Genomic DNA, 15,712 nt, shown 5'->3' on the forward strand with positions numbered 1-15,712 from the left:
TAGATGAATGGACTGCCGAGGACAAAAGAAAAGCAAATTTGGATAATGTGGCAAAGGATATTGTACAAAACGCTGGATAAAATAACTTTCAGCAATATCAAAATGTGCAAGACAGCTAAAGAGATTTGGAAAAAGCTGATCCAGCTTTGTGAAGAAATGAACAAACCAAGGAGAATAAACTTTATGTTGCTTGTTCAGAAGTTTGACAACATAAAGATGAGAGCTGGAGAATCGATGCATGAATATGATGAAAGAATCAGCTGTACAAAGTTTGTACTCGATCAAAGTCTTTTAGTGGAAATCCTATCTTCGTGATAGAAGGGGTGACGTAGGAGTTATTATATTCTCCGAACATCCAGAAACAAATTGTGTGCTTTTTATTTCAGTTACTATCAGTTATTCTATCTTTCAATCAGTTTACTTCCGCAACTGTTTTTCAGTTAAACTGATTGTTATTGACCGACAAGATACCGAGGTTCAGTTTGTCACTAAACTGAACTCAATATTCGAAAAGAATACATAATTCGCAAGTGTTTATTCAACCCCCTTTCTAAACACTTTCCACCTTCTAACCGATCCTTTCAAATACTACCGGACTCCGTCAGTTGCAGAGGACCTTCCTCCTACTGATATTGATGTTATCACTGCCGTACTAGCTGGTTGTATCATCACCAAATTTTCGGTTTGACCTCATCGATTGGTTGCTGCAAATCTAACGTCATTCCATTCTGTACTACACAAAACAATCATTTGAAATTGAACCCCCTCCTCCAACACCACAACGGTCACCAGGCCTCAGACCCTTATTCTGTTTGCTATTGATGTGAGTCGCCCCTTCGACTTTGGACAGTTAGTGTTTAGAATTGTTCTTCAATTTGCAGAAGGTGGACTGATGAAGGATCGTGTGATGGGCACCTTGAGGTGCTTCAAACACAATATTCTCCAAGAGCTGCAATAGCTCATGTTCTTAGAATGTATACACCGATAAATTAGATCGAGTTTGGTAATAAACCAAGCGGAAAACACTTGAAAAAATCATTCGTTAAGAAAAACTGATAAATTTTATATCATGTGTAACTGAATAACAGAAAATAACAGGAATCAGTTGTGACATATATCAGTTCAGTTATGGTGAAAAACTGAACCGACGGATGATCTTACTGATCAAATCAGTTTGAAAATAATAGTTAAACAATTAAATACACAATATATGTTTATGGATGTTCGGAGACTTCAACTGCTCCTACGTCACCCCTTCTACCTCCTTGGGTATGATACACTAGAAGACTTTGATTAATTACACAAGTGTAATAACCCACCCAGCTTAGGACTTACTCACTGTCTAACTGAACTCCTAGATTAGACTGAAGACAGTACCTTCCAGTCAATACTTGTTTAACTTCTGTGTGTCAAAGACTACATACACAAGTTTATTATCTTTGTGAAAGATTGTTTTTGGGTGGGGTGTGTATATGTGAGAGAGAGAGAGAGAACTGAACAATGAACACTATAAGAAAGTGTTCTGACACACTGAGGGAATTGTGCTTCTAAACTGAGCTTGATAACACGATGAAGTGTTCCCTCTGAGCAAATTGTTTCTAGTAAGCTGATATGCAATGACCCATGAAGAGACTGATGAACAAGCCTGATTCTGATTTGTTTCCTTTCTGTTTCGTTGTTTGGTCTTGTAGCCTTAATTGTGTCTGAGGTGGTATAAAACTCTCTTTTGCTTCTATGTTTTTGCAGTGTGTTTTGCATGTTGACAACACTGTCAACAACACATATCTCATAAATTGTGCTAACTTGTTTAACTTAAGGGGAGATATTCTTTTATTCAGGGGGAGTTATTCTTTTGCTCATGAGGAGCTACATTGTTGTGTAGTTTTTTGAATGTTGTGTCCAAAAATGCAAAAATGAGATATTGAAAGGAATATTTTATTCATAATTAATATTTATCCTTTATTTAAATTAAAAAATAAGAGTTTTGCATTTCTAGACTAATTTGACTTGATCTACTAATAAGATTTATTCCTAGACTTGGTTGACCTAATCTAATATTGGTATTTATCTACTATGATTTGTTTTTGGTATTTATCTCTAAGATATAATATATTAGATTTGAATAGAGTCTTATTTCTAATAAACTTTTGTTTCTATGTTTGTAGGATTTTGTTCTTATGGGAATATAATTAGGTCAAGATATGAAGATATATATATACAAACATAGATATATATATATATATATATGGAATATTGAGAGAAGAACTGCACGGCTTTTAGAGGACTTTACGTAACTGCTGGAGTTTTTCTTATAACGTACACGACGTTCAAAGTTGAAGATAATATTCGTGCTGAATAATTTGAGTGATCGACTCACGTTTATGTTGTGTTGCTGATTGGTGTTGACGACACGTGCAGAACAACACTGACGCAGAGTGTTGATCGAAAAGTGTTTTCTATTGTTTTTTAAGCAACTTCGATTTATGCATCTAGTTTTGATTTTGGTTTATTTTGATGCATTTTAATTCCTTGGAGTGTCAAGGCATTTGGTTTTGTTATTCTCACTAGTATTATTTTGGTGTAAACGATTACAAATTTTTCTAGTGAATTTTTTTTCATGAGACATTGCACAAGTAATCGTACTTGTGCATAATTTAGCTCTGATCTCTATTTATTCAAGTTATACTTGTGTGTTAAATAATTAATTTTCGTTGCATGTTGTGTGCTCGTGTTGACAACACCAGAGCACAACACTAACTTCTGATATACACAATATATTAACTTCATGTACGTTTATGGTCAACAACCCCTTCATAGATCCTCAAGTGGCCTAGCAGAAACGTAAGTACCAGGTAATGGCAAGATTGGAAGGATGTGTGGAGATTGTTTGATTTTGAATCAAATCTCCAAGTGAGAGAAATGTCGGCAAAGTCATCCAATCAAAATAAGTTGGCGCACATTTTAAATGATTGTCAAAATTGCCGAAAAGATTTTGAAACGGCAAGAATGTGTTCAAACGAGGAATTGCATCTATAAATAGATGCATTCTTTCGCAATTCAAGTATCCCTTCTTCGAGTTTTCTCTCATCTTATAACATTTGAATGCTTAGTTCTATAATATTTGTGAAGTGTTTTGTTCTCCTGTATTAAGAGAAAGTGTGTTCTATTTGGAAATACAGTGAGTGGTTGTACACCATAAAATATTATATTGGAAATATTTTTATATTGCTCGTGGTTTTTATCCTAATAACTTTTAGAGATTTTTCACGTAAATCTCGGTGTCCAATTTATTCTTTATTTTCTCTGAAATTATTTCAAATTTCCGTACGTACGTGAGACTACCACCAAGATTCAAAACTTTGCATGCCACCGCATGAACTTTCGAATGCATAAACAGGAGCCACTTGTTTATAATTGTTTCAATGCAAACTGGCAACAAGGATCGAATGTCTTCCATTTAGTTGAATTTTGATCGTAGAGATATGACTTTTTAATAAAATGACATGTTACTTATAAAAATTTTAACAGATAAAAATATCATACGTCTGTCGAAGTTAGCCATCCCAACGTTTTTGTTTTTTTTTTTAATGATTATTTTGATATGAAGAATATATTTAAAATGATGTAAGGAAACTGTGGAATAGCTCGATGGATTACATTTGAAATGGAAGTAAAAGAAAGATTTGGAGATGGTTTGAAACTTTGAATCACCTATTAATTAAAGGCCATCACTTAATTAATGGGGAAATGAATTTATTTGTGTGGGTTTCGAATCAAAGTCAGTGCATTTGCTTAGGCGGAACTCACGGATTTCTTGTTCTTTCTTTAACAAATTTGAATTTTCAAGAAGACATAAAGACACACCTAATTAAGTGTAATCATGTTGTGTGCATGCAATGTTAAATATATAAGTGCCAAATACCTAACTTCTAGTAAATGCTCGTGTTGTGAAGGGTTGCCTCATGATCGTCCATGTGTTGGTGGATACAATAATTGAGTAGAACAATCGAAACGTGATACTTATGTTGGTGTACGGTTTAAAATATTTGATTTGCATTATAATATTTATGTTGATGTACGTTTTGAAATATTTGAGTTTCACTAGAGTAGTTTTTATAGATCCAAAAAGACATTTGGATGTTGAAAATTATTTTGAACTAATTAAATTCAAATTAAAAATATTTCATTAAATATATAGCTCGTCAATTTGATATAATTATTAATTGAAAGGAAATTTGTGGTTTCGATTTTTACTTTTACGAAGCAAAATTGAAATCAAACTCCATCACAAGTTGAATTCAATTTGAGATATTTAATCTCGAAAATCATAATCAAGATTCTACACAAAAAATAATGCGTGAGCGATGAGATTTTTTCTCCTTTCGATAGAATATAAAATACATAAATTTTTTTTTCAATTATTTAAACGATCCTTATAATCTTGTTAGACTTAGGGCCGCATTGACGGGACACCAATTTTTATTCATAAATTAGTATTAATTTTTTGAGTAGGTCTCTGTGAGACGGGTCAACCCTACCGATATTTACAATAAAAAGTAATATTCTTAGCTTAAAAGGTAATACTTTTTCATGGATGATCCAAATAAGAGATATGTCTCGCAAAATACGACTCGTTAGACCGTCTCACACAAATTTTTGTCTAATTTTTTTTGTGTGATTTAAAGAACTCAACTTCTGGTTAATTATTTTATTTATGTAGAAAAATAACGAAGCGCCAACCCATCAACCAGAAACAAGAATATAATTGTTTCCCGATATTTATTTATTAATATTGGGGAAAAAATAAGGTGGTGAAATTATTTGCCATTTAATTTGAAAATTGTATTTTTTTATATATATATATATAAAAAAGCACTGTAAATTACTTTCTAATTTGTTTAACAGCTTTCCCTAACTAATAAGGCAACATGTCACGTAAGAACCATGCACACTACATCCCATATATACAAGTACTTTAAAAATCAACAGGTAAACTATTGTATTAAAAATAATAAGGTCCAAATTTATAGAGTTTAACATAGGAAATTAATTAACAAACATAATCTAAATTGAGTTTGATTCGCGCTAATTAGAACTCGAGATATATCAAACGAATTATATATTGCACATTAGATAAATCATCGGACTAACGCAACTTGCAAATCACATCAGTCAAGTAAATCCGACTACACAAATCTCACATGTACAACATATTTGTCTTAAAAAATATTGATAAGTGAAATCGAATAATTTCCTTTCCTTGAACCTAATGGAACTTGTCCCGAGTGTGATTAAATGTAATCTAACAAATATATTTAGACCAATTTTAGAAAATTTAGCAAATAGGTACGAATCATTTCTATGTATAATTTTTTTATAATAGTTGCGAAATTTCAATAATGGACCTTTTTCCTCAACCCAATAATGCTTAAACACACAACCACGAGTCATTAAACAATCGTAGGACACGTGGGCATATGCAATTGGATTATTATTATTATTATTATTTAAATCGTTAATAAGTATTGATTAGTGCATGTGGAATCTTGTTGGGCCGAGTGAGAGTTGTTTGATTTTAATTTTGTATCTTGTTGGGCCGAGTGAGAGTTGTTTGATTTTAATTTTGTAGTGAAACGGGTAATCCAAACATAATGTTTGGAGGTTGTGGTAAAACTTGTGTGAGACGGTCTTACGGGTCGTATTTTGTGAGACAGATATCTTATTTGGGTCATTCATGAAAAAATATTACTTTTTATGCTAAGAGTATTACTTTTTATTGTGAATGTCGGTATGGTTAACCCGTCTCAAAGATTAAGATTCGTGAGACCGTCTCACAAAAGATCTGCTTTTAGATTGAAAATTAATTTCATTTAGGTTTTTGGGAAAATTAAGTTAATCGTGCACGACTAATCATACTTAGAAACATGATGAGACGTGCATAATCAATTCCACGTACATAGTGGCTAGTGTCACAGTGATGGATATTAACTAATCAATTTTTTGAAGACATAATTAGACACGAAATGGGATTTAAAGCCGGCCGAGGCGGATTTCCTCACACTTGTAGTAATAATCAATTAATTTTTTCTCTTTGGTTGGTAATGGGGGAAGTTTAATTGTGGATTAATTTGGTGGGCCCCATAATCATTAAAAAAAATGACAAGATTTCCCAACATATAATAAATAAAATAAACAAGAAAAGGTGTGCAACGTCTTGAGATTTGATTCTGCTATTATTCGTTACGTACTACCAAATATATATTTATTATTATTAGTATTAAAAAATGTAAATTAAAAACGTATTATAAGATAAAGTAGATTTCATGGATCTAACAATGAGGCACATGCGATCGAGTCACGCCGTTGATTGGAATGTGTTCGAACTTTTTTCGAGTTGAGTTCGGGTTCAAATAATTTGTTTGATAGTTTTTGACATATATAATACTTATTAACATGATATAATTTTTTATTAAATAAATTGACTTTCAAATTTTTATATTTTGAGGCAATAATTCGAACAGTTTCTAAATATGCTGGCATATTTTTAACAAAGTTCGAACTTCAGCTTTAATTTATGTGAAATCCATGATGATTTGTGAGACGGTCTTACGAATCTTTATCTGTGAGACGAGTCAACCCAATCGATATTCACAATAAAAAGTAATTATCTTAACATAAAAAGTAATATTTTTTCATGGATGACCCAAATAAGTATCAGTCTCACAAAATACGACATTTAATATCATCTCACACAACTTTTTGTCGATCCATGAATAACAAAATTTAACTATCTGAATTTCGAACTAAACGCTGATTTAAAATTTTAAATTTTTCCATATTCGATTCGATATGATTCGTTCACGAACCTTGTTAACAATGTTTTTTTAGGAAATAAATAATTTAGCTGCCTTTTCGAGGACAAGGTGAGCACCACCACGTGGCTCGGGCAAGATTATAGGTGTCGTTTGGTTATTGGTTAGCTAAAAAATAATCGGGCAGCACGTGCGAATTTCAGATTGGAGCCGTGTGGGAGAGAAAGCGGGGCTCCGCCTATCCACATGGTCCGCACGAGTCAGCCATTTGGTCGCTACGCGACACCGTTTAATCGTACACGCAACTAAAAAGTCGTTAGGCGAATTACCTATGAACAACTTGGAAAGGGCAACTAGGTCTGCCCATTTAACATCTCTCTTTCAGTTGCTTTTACGATTGTACCAAAGTTGGTCGCCGTCTAAAAATATAGGTTTCACAATACACACTTATATCTATGAGATAAATCGACTCAATCCATATTAAAAGTGAAAATTGATATTTCTTGCATAAAAAATAATATTTTCACAGATCGGATCGGATCGAATAAGAGATATATCATATAAAATTAACTCGTGAGAAAAATAATTTTTTTTTAAAAAACATGGGCATAAATTTGTGTGAGACGGTCTCACGGGTCGTATGTTGTGAGACGGATCTCTTATTTGAGTCATACATGAAAACATATTACTTTTTATGCTAAGAGTATTACTTTTTAATGTGAATATCGGTAGGATCGACTCGTCTCACAGCTAAATATTCGTGAGACCGTCTCATAAGAGACCTACTCAAAAACAAGATATCACTTGATAATGTTTTGCATTAGAATAATTAGTTAATATTGTGTCGTGGAGTTGTTGATTTAGATAAAGTTGAATATTGAATGCTTCTTCTATTATTCGTGAGGGGCGCCTAATACTACAAGGATCACATCAGAGAAGGTGGGTCAAATTATAATTATCCAATGTCATCAAACCTTTTTATCCTTCAATAAAGGTGAATCTACAAAGACATTGGTAATAACAAACGTTGATTTAGTCGTCGTGGTCGGCAAGTATTAATTTCATGAGATAAGTATATATATCAGATCGATGATATGTTTCTATAAGGCTGTCTCACAAAAATTCTGCTTTATATTTAATACTAACGTTTTTTTCGGCACATGACGCATGTGTATATGTAGGAAATTTTGGTGCTAATATTGAAATATATTTGTATGATGTTTTTTTATTAAATATAAATATACAATACTCATTAAACAAGGATAAAATAGTAAATTTATTTGTCTAATTAACTTTTTGAATAATTATGTGGAAAAAAATAAATAAAGAACTTAGGTAGTATTAGATAGTTAAAATTGAATATAATGAAAACAATTAAATTACCTACAATAATTTATATATTAAACTATATATTAAACATCGAAATGATTGAAAATAAATGGCATGAAAAGTCCAAGAAAATGAACCCACATAGTCAAAGATAATGAACTCGCATGATTGGATAAAATTCAAATTTAAAACCTTGTAATTGTGTGACAAAGAATACTAAATCACCTCGAATTCCTTTCATATTCAATTTACTATATATCATAAATTCAAAGAGGCAAGTAAAGGCATCTAATTCCTCGTTATTTTTTGTAATAGAAATAATGAGTAAGTCTTTTGTGAGATGATCTCACGAATATTTATCTGTAAGATGGGTCAATCCTACCGATATTCACAATAAAAAATAATACTCTTAGCATAAAAAGTTATATTTTTTTCATGGATGATCCAAATAAGAGACACGGCTCACAAAATACGACCCATGATACTGTCTCACACAAGTTTTTGCCCGAAATAATATGTGATTCTTTACAAATTTGTTCATTAATTATTTTATATTTTAAAAATAATAGTAATATATTTAGACTTTCTTTTAAAAAAATTTGTATATGACTTGAATCGATCACTCCACAAAATTATTTGAGCGCATATTCGTTTAATTTGAGCGCGTACTCATTATTAGAATTTAACCACTTTTTCTCATTGACTTATTTAACGTTAAATTTCGTGTCGTAGATAATGTATGAATGGTCAAAAGTGGTGCCGATATATAATAAAAGGTAAGAATATTTTTAGTTCTTCCTAATTGATTAGATAAAATTTTCGATACTTGTGTATATAGATTTGAACAATCTTCTATTTTTTAGCTAACTGTGAGATTTAGTTAGATCCATATTCAAATTTTAACATAATATCACATTTCAAATCCTTAAGTGACCATCCGTTACGTCTATAGTTTGGCAATTGATAAACTTTATGTTCCAGATTTTCATTCCACTTTGGCCACTCATAAACTTCATGCTACATGCTTCAGATGTTCATTCTTAGGCATAAGAGGTGTGTGCTAGTTGTTTGACATAGGTGAGATAAAATCCCTGGAAATCGCATATATGTACCTAAACAATCGCATATATGAACTTGTACAATCCTCTCATTAAGCTAGTTTTTTAGATTGAGTTAAATGTAAGTCTTAATCTTTAACAAATATAGGTCGAAATTTAAAAAAATTCCCACAAATGTTGACTATCATGGAGAGATGGATAGTAGGAAAAATTTGATGTATTCTAAAAGATAGAAAGTAACACTTATACGTTATTCACACTTGATGGTATATTTGATGTGTTAAAATAAATCATAGAATATAATATAGTGTTATCCTTATCCATTTTAACATATATGTGGAAAATTTTTATGTCCACGTGTAATAGTAAAATAATAACATAAATTATTATTTTTTAAATAAGAGAGAAGTCTGGATTCGAATTAAAAAAATTAATAAAATAAATTTATGTTCACAGAAAAGTTGTCCTTGTAATGATAATTTATTTTGCGTGTTAGAGAATGATGGATTTTTATATATGCTTACATTGAGACATTCCGAAGGATCCAACGGCGGAGAGTGTGCCACGAGTATCTCTATCTCTCATGGTCCGGCATAACTTTGTGCGTGAAAATTAAAATACCACTATTGCTTGTTTACCTATATATTTCCCATGTGGTGTGTTCCATTACGGTGGAGAAATTATTGGTCTTGGTGGAGGGGATCACAGAGAAAGATGACAAATATTTGTGTGAGACGATATGATAAGTCGTATTTTGTGAGACAGATTTTTTATTTGGGTCATTCATTGTGAATATCGGTCGGATTGACCCGTTTCACAGATAAAGATTTGTGAGACCGTCTCACAAGAAACATACTCAATAAATATTTAGGTTCAAGAGTATAAACTCATCAAGTGTATATTGTAATTAAATAATTAAGTTTTTAAAAAAAACATTTGATAATCACATATCTATAACTGTGATACGAATTGAGTTTATATTACTTTTTATGCTAAGAATATTACTTTTTATTGTGAATATCGGTAAAGTTAACCCGTCTCACAGATAAAGATTCGTGAAATCGTCTCACAAGAGACCTAATGTTTTGAAATACGTTTTAAAAAAACGGATTGAGTTAGAGATTCGTCTCACAAAATTGATATATGAGACAATGTTTTTGGATTTACTGTTTTGATAAGAAATATAAGTAGAATATAATAAATATAACTGAAATTAATTAAAAAATATCATAATTAAAACCAAGATACGAAAAAGGCTCTTCACCCTAATTCAATTTATTAAACCATTACATGGGAATTATTTGAGAACAAATACCCATATTAATATAGACAAAAACTTATGTGAGACGGTTTCACAGATCGTATTTTGTGAGACGGATTTCTTATTTGGGTCATCCATGAAAAAAATATTACTTTTTATGCTGATAATATTACTTTTTATTGTGAATATCGGTAGAGTTGACCTGTCTCACAGATAAAGATTCGTGAGACCGCCTCACAAGAGACTTACTCATCGATATATCACGACAATAGAATCCAAACATCAAATTTTAATCCACTTGATAATTAATTAAATAAATTATTAGCACCCAATATTAAAATACAAAACTTTATGTGACACCGTATTACAAAACATTTCACAGGTCAGTTTTGTGATGCAAATATCTTACTCGACCCAACTCATGAAAATATTATTTTTTATTTCAAAAATATTATTTTTCACGATAAATATAAATCTGATCGATATATATCATAAATACATAGCCATGAGACGGTGTCAGAATTAACCTACTCATATATAAAAGAGTTTGCATCACTGTAAGTCTCACTTTCCAATCCAACGAAGAAACAAGTGTCGCCGCCGACTATAGGAGGGCTCCGATGGCCCCACCGCAGCAGCAGGATAAAGATGGGCCCCAAACACCACCTCTATTTCAGTATTTTTCAACTCCATTAAAATGGAAAATACAAAAAGCAGCCAACCGGGCAAATTACGTGTTGGAATAATAATACAACCACTTATTTTAATAATAAACAGAAGAATCTATAAAATTTAATAATTGAATTATTGTGACTAATTTTAGCTATAAAAAAAATCCATTTATTGTTACTAATCCAATGATGGAACATAGCAAATTGTACACCAACTGGTCACCACCTAAGCCTCTCAGAAGTACACAATTCATAATTTGTTTTTGTATAATTGAAGTGATACAAGTCAAACCAGTTTGTGAAGAAAATTTATTACAAATATTATCAGAATACTCCAATTTTAACAATCAATGCATTCATTTGAGGAGAAATGTGCTGTATATCTGAACATAAATATTAAAAAAAATTCATGGGATTTGAAATAATTTTGCGAGAAATGTTTTTTTTTTTTTTGAGAATATTTTGCAAGAAATGTTAAAGTTATTTATTGCTGAAGAAATATATAAATAAGAGCAAGGAAAAATAAAGAATATAAAATATGGAGAGATAAAAGGGGTCCTCCAAACTCCCCAAGGCTATGCCCCAAAGCACAAAGGCTTGCTTGATTTGCAGAGAGAATCCAAAGGATTTCTCTTACGACACCAAGAATTGAAGCTGCACTTCTCTCTTTTCACTCTTTCACTTGTATACAAACTTTAATACGGCTCAGAGCTAGTGGGGGAAAAAGGAGGAGGAAAGGATAAGAGGAAAAATAATACAGGGAGATACACACACACACACACACATGCAGAGATACATGTAAAGGGGGAGAGAAAGGAAGGATTGTTGTATTCAATAAAAAGCTCTCTTCCTCGTTTTTATCCATCATCTGTAAGTTTTATCCGTTCTTGATTTTTTTTGTGATCGATTATTGATTTATAGTGTTTAGTATTATTTTAATTGCAGCTTCCTTTTGTTATATACGACTGTGTCGAAAGGTTCCCCCGCTCCCCCTTTTTTTGTTGCTTCCCTTGAACTTTATTGATAGATCTAATCTAAGTGATCGATTGCAAAACGAGTGCAAGGTTCTAGCTTTGGCTTTGATTTTCCTTCTCAAGGATTTGGATGCTGGGTTTTTGTTTGATCTGAGTTTTGGAGAACTGTCGGTATTACTTTTCTGGATCTAGCATGTTTAAATTGATGGAAATTTATTTTTATTGCCTTTTGTGGTGTTCTTGGATCTGGGTTTTTTTATTTTGACGAAATTTTTGCAGTTTTTGTCCAAAGATTACATTTTTTTTCGTTGATGGGTATTTGGCCGGACTTGTTTTGGATCAGTGGTGGTTGTTTATGTAATTTTTTTTGTTTTTACTTTGTGATATAATCCGTTTATAAGGGTGAGTGCATTGCTTGAAATTAGTTGCCTTGTTGGATTTTTATTTGTTTGGTTTCCTAAATTTTGCATAAAGCTGAAAGCTTTTAAAATTTCTTTCCGGATTTTGTGTTAATACTTGCCAATATTTCGCAGTGTACACTAGAAAAAAGTATTTGGATTGGTGTTAATAGGGGGAAAAAAGGTCGCTTCTTTTGAGTTTGGATCAAGTTAAGACATGTTGGAAGATCGTGCTTGTTTGGTTTCGAGGGACTATCGGAGGACTTGCGAACGAGAAGGCAATTGGCATTTCATGAATTACCGGCTGGAGAAACGTGAGGTTCATCAGAACAAGAGAGCATTAGATACTAATGGAGATGATATTGTTGTTGTGAAGAAAGTGTGTAACCAATCTGGGGATCAAATCGACTCGTCTTTGTCCATTGGAGGGTTTTCGACTTCCCTTGTTGACCTGGGAGATCAATCAAGTTTTCAGCGACATGCGGGTGATAATTCCGATTCGAGTTCATTAATTTCTGCTATTGGTCGCGACAACTCTATTAGTTGTCTTATTAGGTGCTCTAGAGCAGATTATGGTTCGATTGCATCCTTGAACCGGAGTTTTCGCTCACTTATTAGAAGTGGTGAGCTGTATAGATTGAGGAGGCTAAATGGTGTGCTCGAACATTGGGTTTATTTTTCTTGCCAGTTACTTGAATGGGAAGCCTTCGACCCTAGTCGTCGACATTGGATGCATTTGCCTAGAATGAATCCTAATGATTGTTTCTTGTTTTCGGATAAGGAATCTTTGGCTGTTGGAACGGAGCTTCTTGTTTTCGGAAAAGATCTTATGTCCCATGTGATTTATCGTTATAGTTTGTTGACAAACACATGGACCACTGGAATGCGTATGAATGCACCTAGATGTTTGTTTGGATCTGCAAGCCTTGGGGAGATCGCGATATTAGCTGGTGGTTGCGATTCGCTAGGAAACATCCTAGATTCTGCGGAGCTATATAATTCAGAATTGGGAAGATGGACCACACTTCCAAGCATGAACAAACCGAGAAAAATGTGTTCAGGGGTGTTTATGGACAAGAAATTTTATGTGATTGGAGGGATTGGAGGAGCAGATTCGAAGCCTCTCACTTGCGGGGAGGAATATAATTTGGAAACCGGGATTTGGACCGAAATCCTTAACATGGCCCCAGTGCCCACGGCTGTGGCAGGAGATGAGACTCCTGCTACATCAGAAGCGCCACCATTGATCGCTGTTGTAAATAATGAATTATATGCAGCGGATCATGCCGTTATGGAGTTAAGAAAATATGAGAAAAATAGTAAAACTTGGGTTACCATTGGAAGACTGCCAGAACGTACGGATTCAATGTATGGTTGGGGTATAGCATTTAGGGCGTGCGGTGATCGCCTGATTGTGATTGGGGGGCCGAGGAATGCTGGTGAAGGATTTATTGAAGTTAATTCTTGGATTCCAAGCGAAGGTCTACCGCATTGGGATTTGCTTGGCCGAAAAAGATCTGGAAGTTTTGTTTATAATTGTGCTGTGATGGGTTGCTGAACATGCAATGATCAGGGCGCCGTTTGTGCCGTTGTATTATGGTCATAGTTACAAAAATTGGATCCCAGATGCTCCGGCTTGTCTTGGTAATGGGTAATTTACTGGAACTGTTTTTATTTTTATTTTATTTCGGAGTTGGAGGAGGATAGGAGGGGTAATCAGATTTTACTCACGATTCAATTGAACGTTTTCTCAGGTAATCTTGAGTTCCATTTTTTAAAATTTAATCAAAGATTTTCTTTTGTTGAATGCTTTGAAGTGTCATGCTATGATCTCAGTTGCATCTCATGGAATGAAAATAGGTTTGTACATTAGTGTTTGCTTGTGCATTTCTTGAACAAAACTAGAGTTTTCGAGCTTTCGCAGTTTTTATTTCTCTCGGTTTCAACATGTTTATCCGGAATGTCCTTTCCATAATACACGAACTGATGTTGGAATGTATAGGCGAAGTTATTTCCTCGTCTCTTCTCTTATCACTTTCGTTATCACATTCCAGCACGAGCTATTTTACGTGCACAATGCATGAAATGTCGTCGTTTACTTCCATGGCTCGATCTTTTTTCCCTCGTGCAACACGATCTATCTCGCCTAGTGAAAAGATGAAATTTTTATGTTTGGACACAAACACAATGGGCATGAATAGAAGTGGTTATTCTGCATTATTGGTGATGTTTGTTTGGGTTTGAAAATTGATTGCGGTGGAAACCATATTCTTGGTACTGCTGATGTCAAATGGAACTGCATTCTCCGGTGGTTGTAGCATTCGTACCAAAACTCCATCTTTGGAGTCATGTTCTTTGTTTATTTCTATTTCCGCATGACACGGAAACGAATACGGATACGGAGTAATATTGTCTTGATTAAGGTTTTATACATCATAATGTTAGGTTGAATCACAAGTTAAAGCTTTTTGGTGACAATCAATGTGCACCAAGCGTGAGTGAGTCTGTAAAGTTTTGCGAGTTCGAGTTCGCGAGTTCAAGACGAGTTTGCTCTTCTCACCATGTTTGAGTTTGAGATCCGCTTTTGGTTTAAAATTAATAATGATATCTCTTTATAAAGCGTGTGATTTTGAAAAACTATTTATATCCTTTTGTTTTCACGAAGAAAATCGCATTATGAAAACCAATTTTAAGATCTAAAGTTAAAAAAAATAATCCCGAACTCGATTAAAAATAAAAAGGGTTTAATGGGGCACTTCAAATTATAATAGAAAAGATATTATATATGATTATTGATATTATTATCTATTCAAGTTCTGTAAATCTATTCTATAAATAGAGGTCTCCAATGATGAATAAAGCACACAAAAAATCATTCTCTCTTCTCTATATTTTCTATTATTCACAACACGTTATCAGCACGAGTGCTCTTCAAGGTAAAATTTATAAATAATTTATTCTTATTCTTGTATGAAAGCTCTTGAAGAAGCACAATATTTAGATTTAATATTGATGCTCCCGAAGCAGCACAAATTATAGATTTATATTGATGCTCCTGAAGAAGCACAACTTTTAATTTTATGTTGATGCTCCTGAAGTAGCACAACACAACTATATGTTGAAGATATTGATAGATCTATGAATAAAATATAGATGAATAAGATTTATCAATATTCCCGAAGAATCTTGATCTAAAATCATAAAGATCT

At 33.0% G+C, this 15,712-nt stretch overlaps 1 protein-coding gene across 3 annotated transcripts; it reads left to right on the plus strand.

Moving 5' to 3' along the window:
* The first annotated feature begins 11,654 nt into the window (after positions 1-11,654).
* LOC142556768 (F-box/kelch-repeat protein SKIP11-like) lies at positions 11,655-14,310 on the plus strand. Of its 3 annotated transcripts, none has more exons than XM_075668257.1 (2): positions 11,655-12,005; positions 12,639-14,310. In XM_075668257.1, the coding sequence occupies exon 2, from the start codon at positions 12,721-12,723 to the stop codon at positions 14,059-14,061; it is 1,341 nt and encodes a 446-aa protein (XP_075524372.1). In that variant the 5' UTR covers positions 11,655-12,005; positions 12,639-12,720; the 3' UTR covers positions 14,062-14,310. The 3 variants fall into 3 exon arrangements, with proteins under 3 accessions (XP_075524372.1, XP_075524373.1, XP_075524371.1); XM_075668258.1 differs by having other exon boundaries at positions 11,655-12,001; positions 12,677-14,310; XM_075668256.1 differs by having other exon boundaries at positions 11,656-12,001.
* Positions 14,311-15,712: the final 1,402 nt, after the last annotated feature.

Source organism: Primulina tabacum, chromosome 9 (genome assembly GCF_025594145.1).
Source record: "Primulina tabacum isolate GXHZ01 chromosome 9, ASM2559414v2, whole genome shotgun sequence".
Taxonomy (NCBI): Eukaryota; Viridiplantae; Streptophyta; class Magnoliopsida; order Lamiales; family Gesneriaceae; genus Primulina; species Primulina tabacum.

What these genes read in the sequence shown, in the direction of transcription:
- LOC142556768 (XM_075668257.1), top strand. Translation starts at nt 12,721, where the DNA reads ATGTTGGAAGATCGTGCTTGTTTGGTTTCGAGGGACTATCGGAGGACT.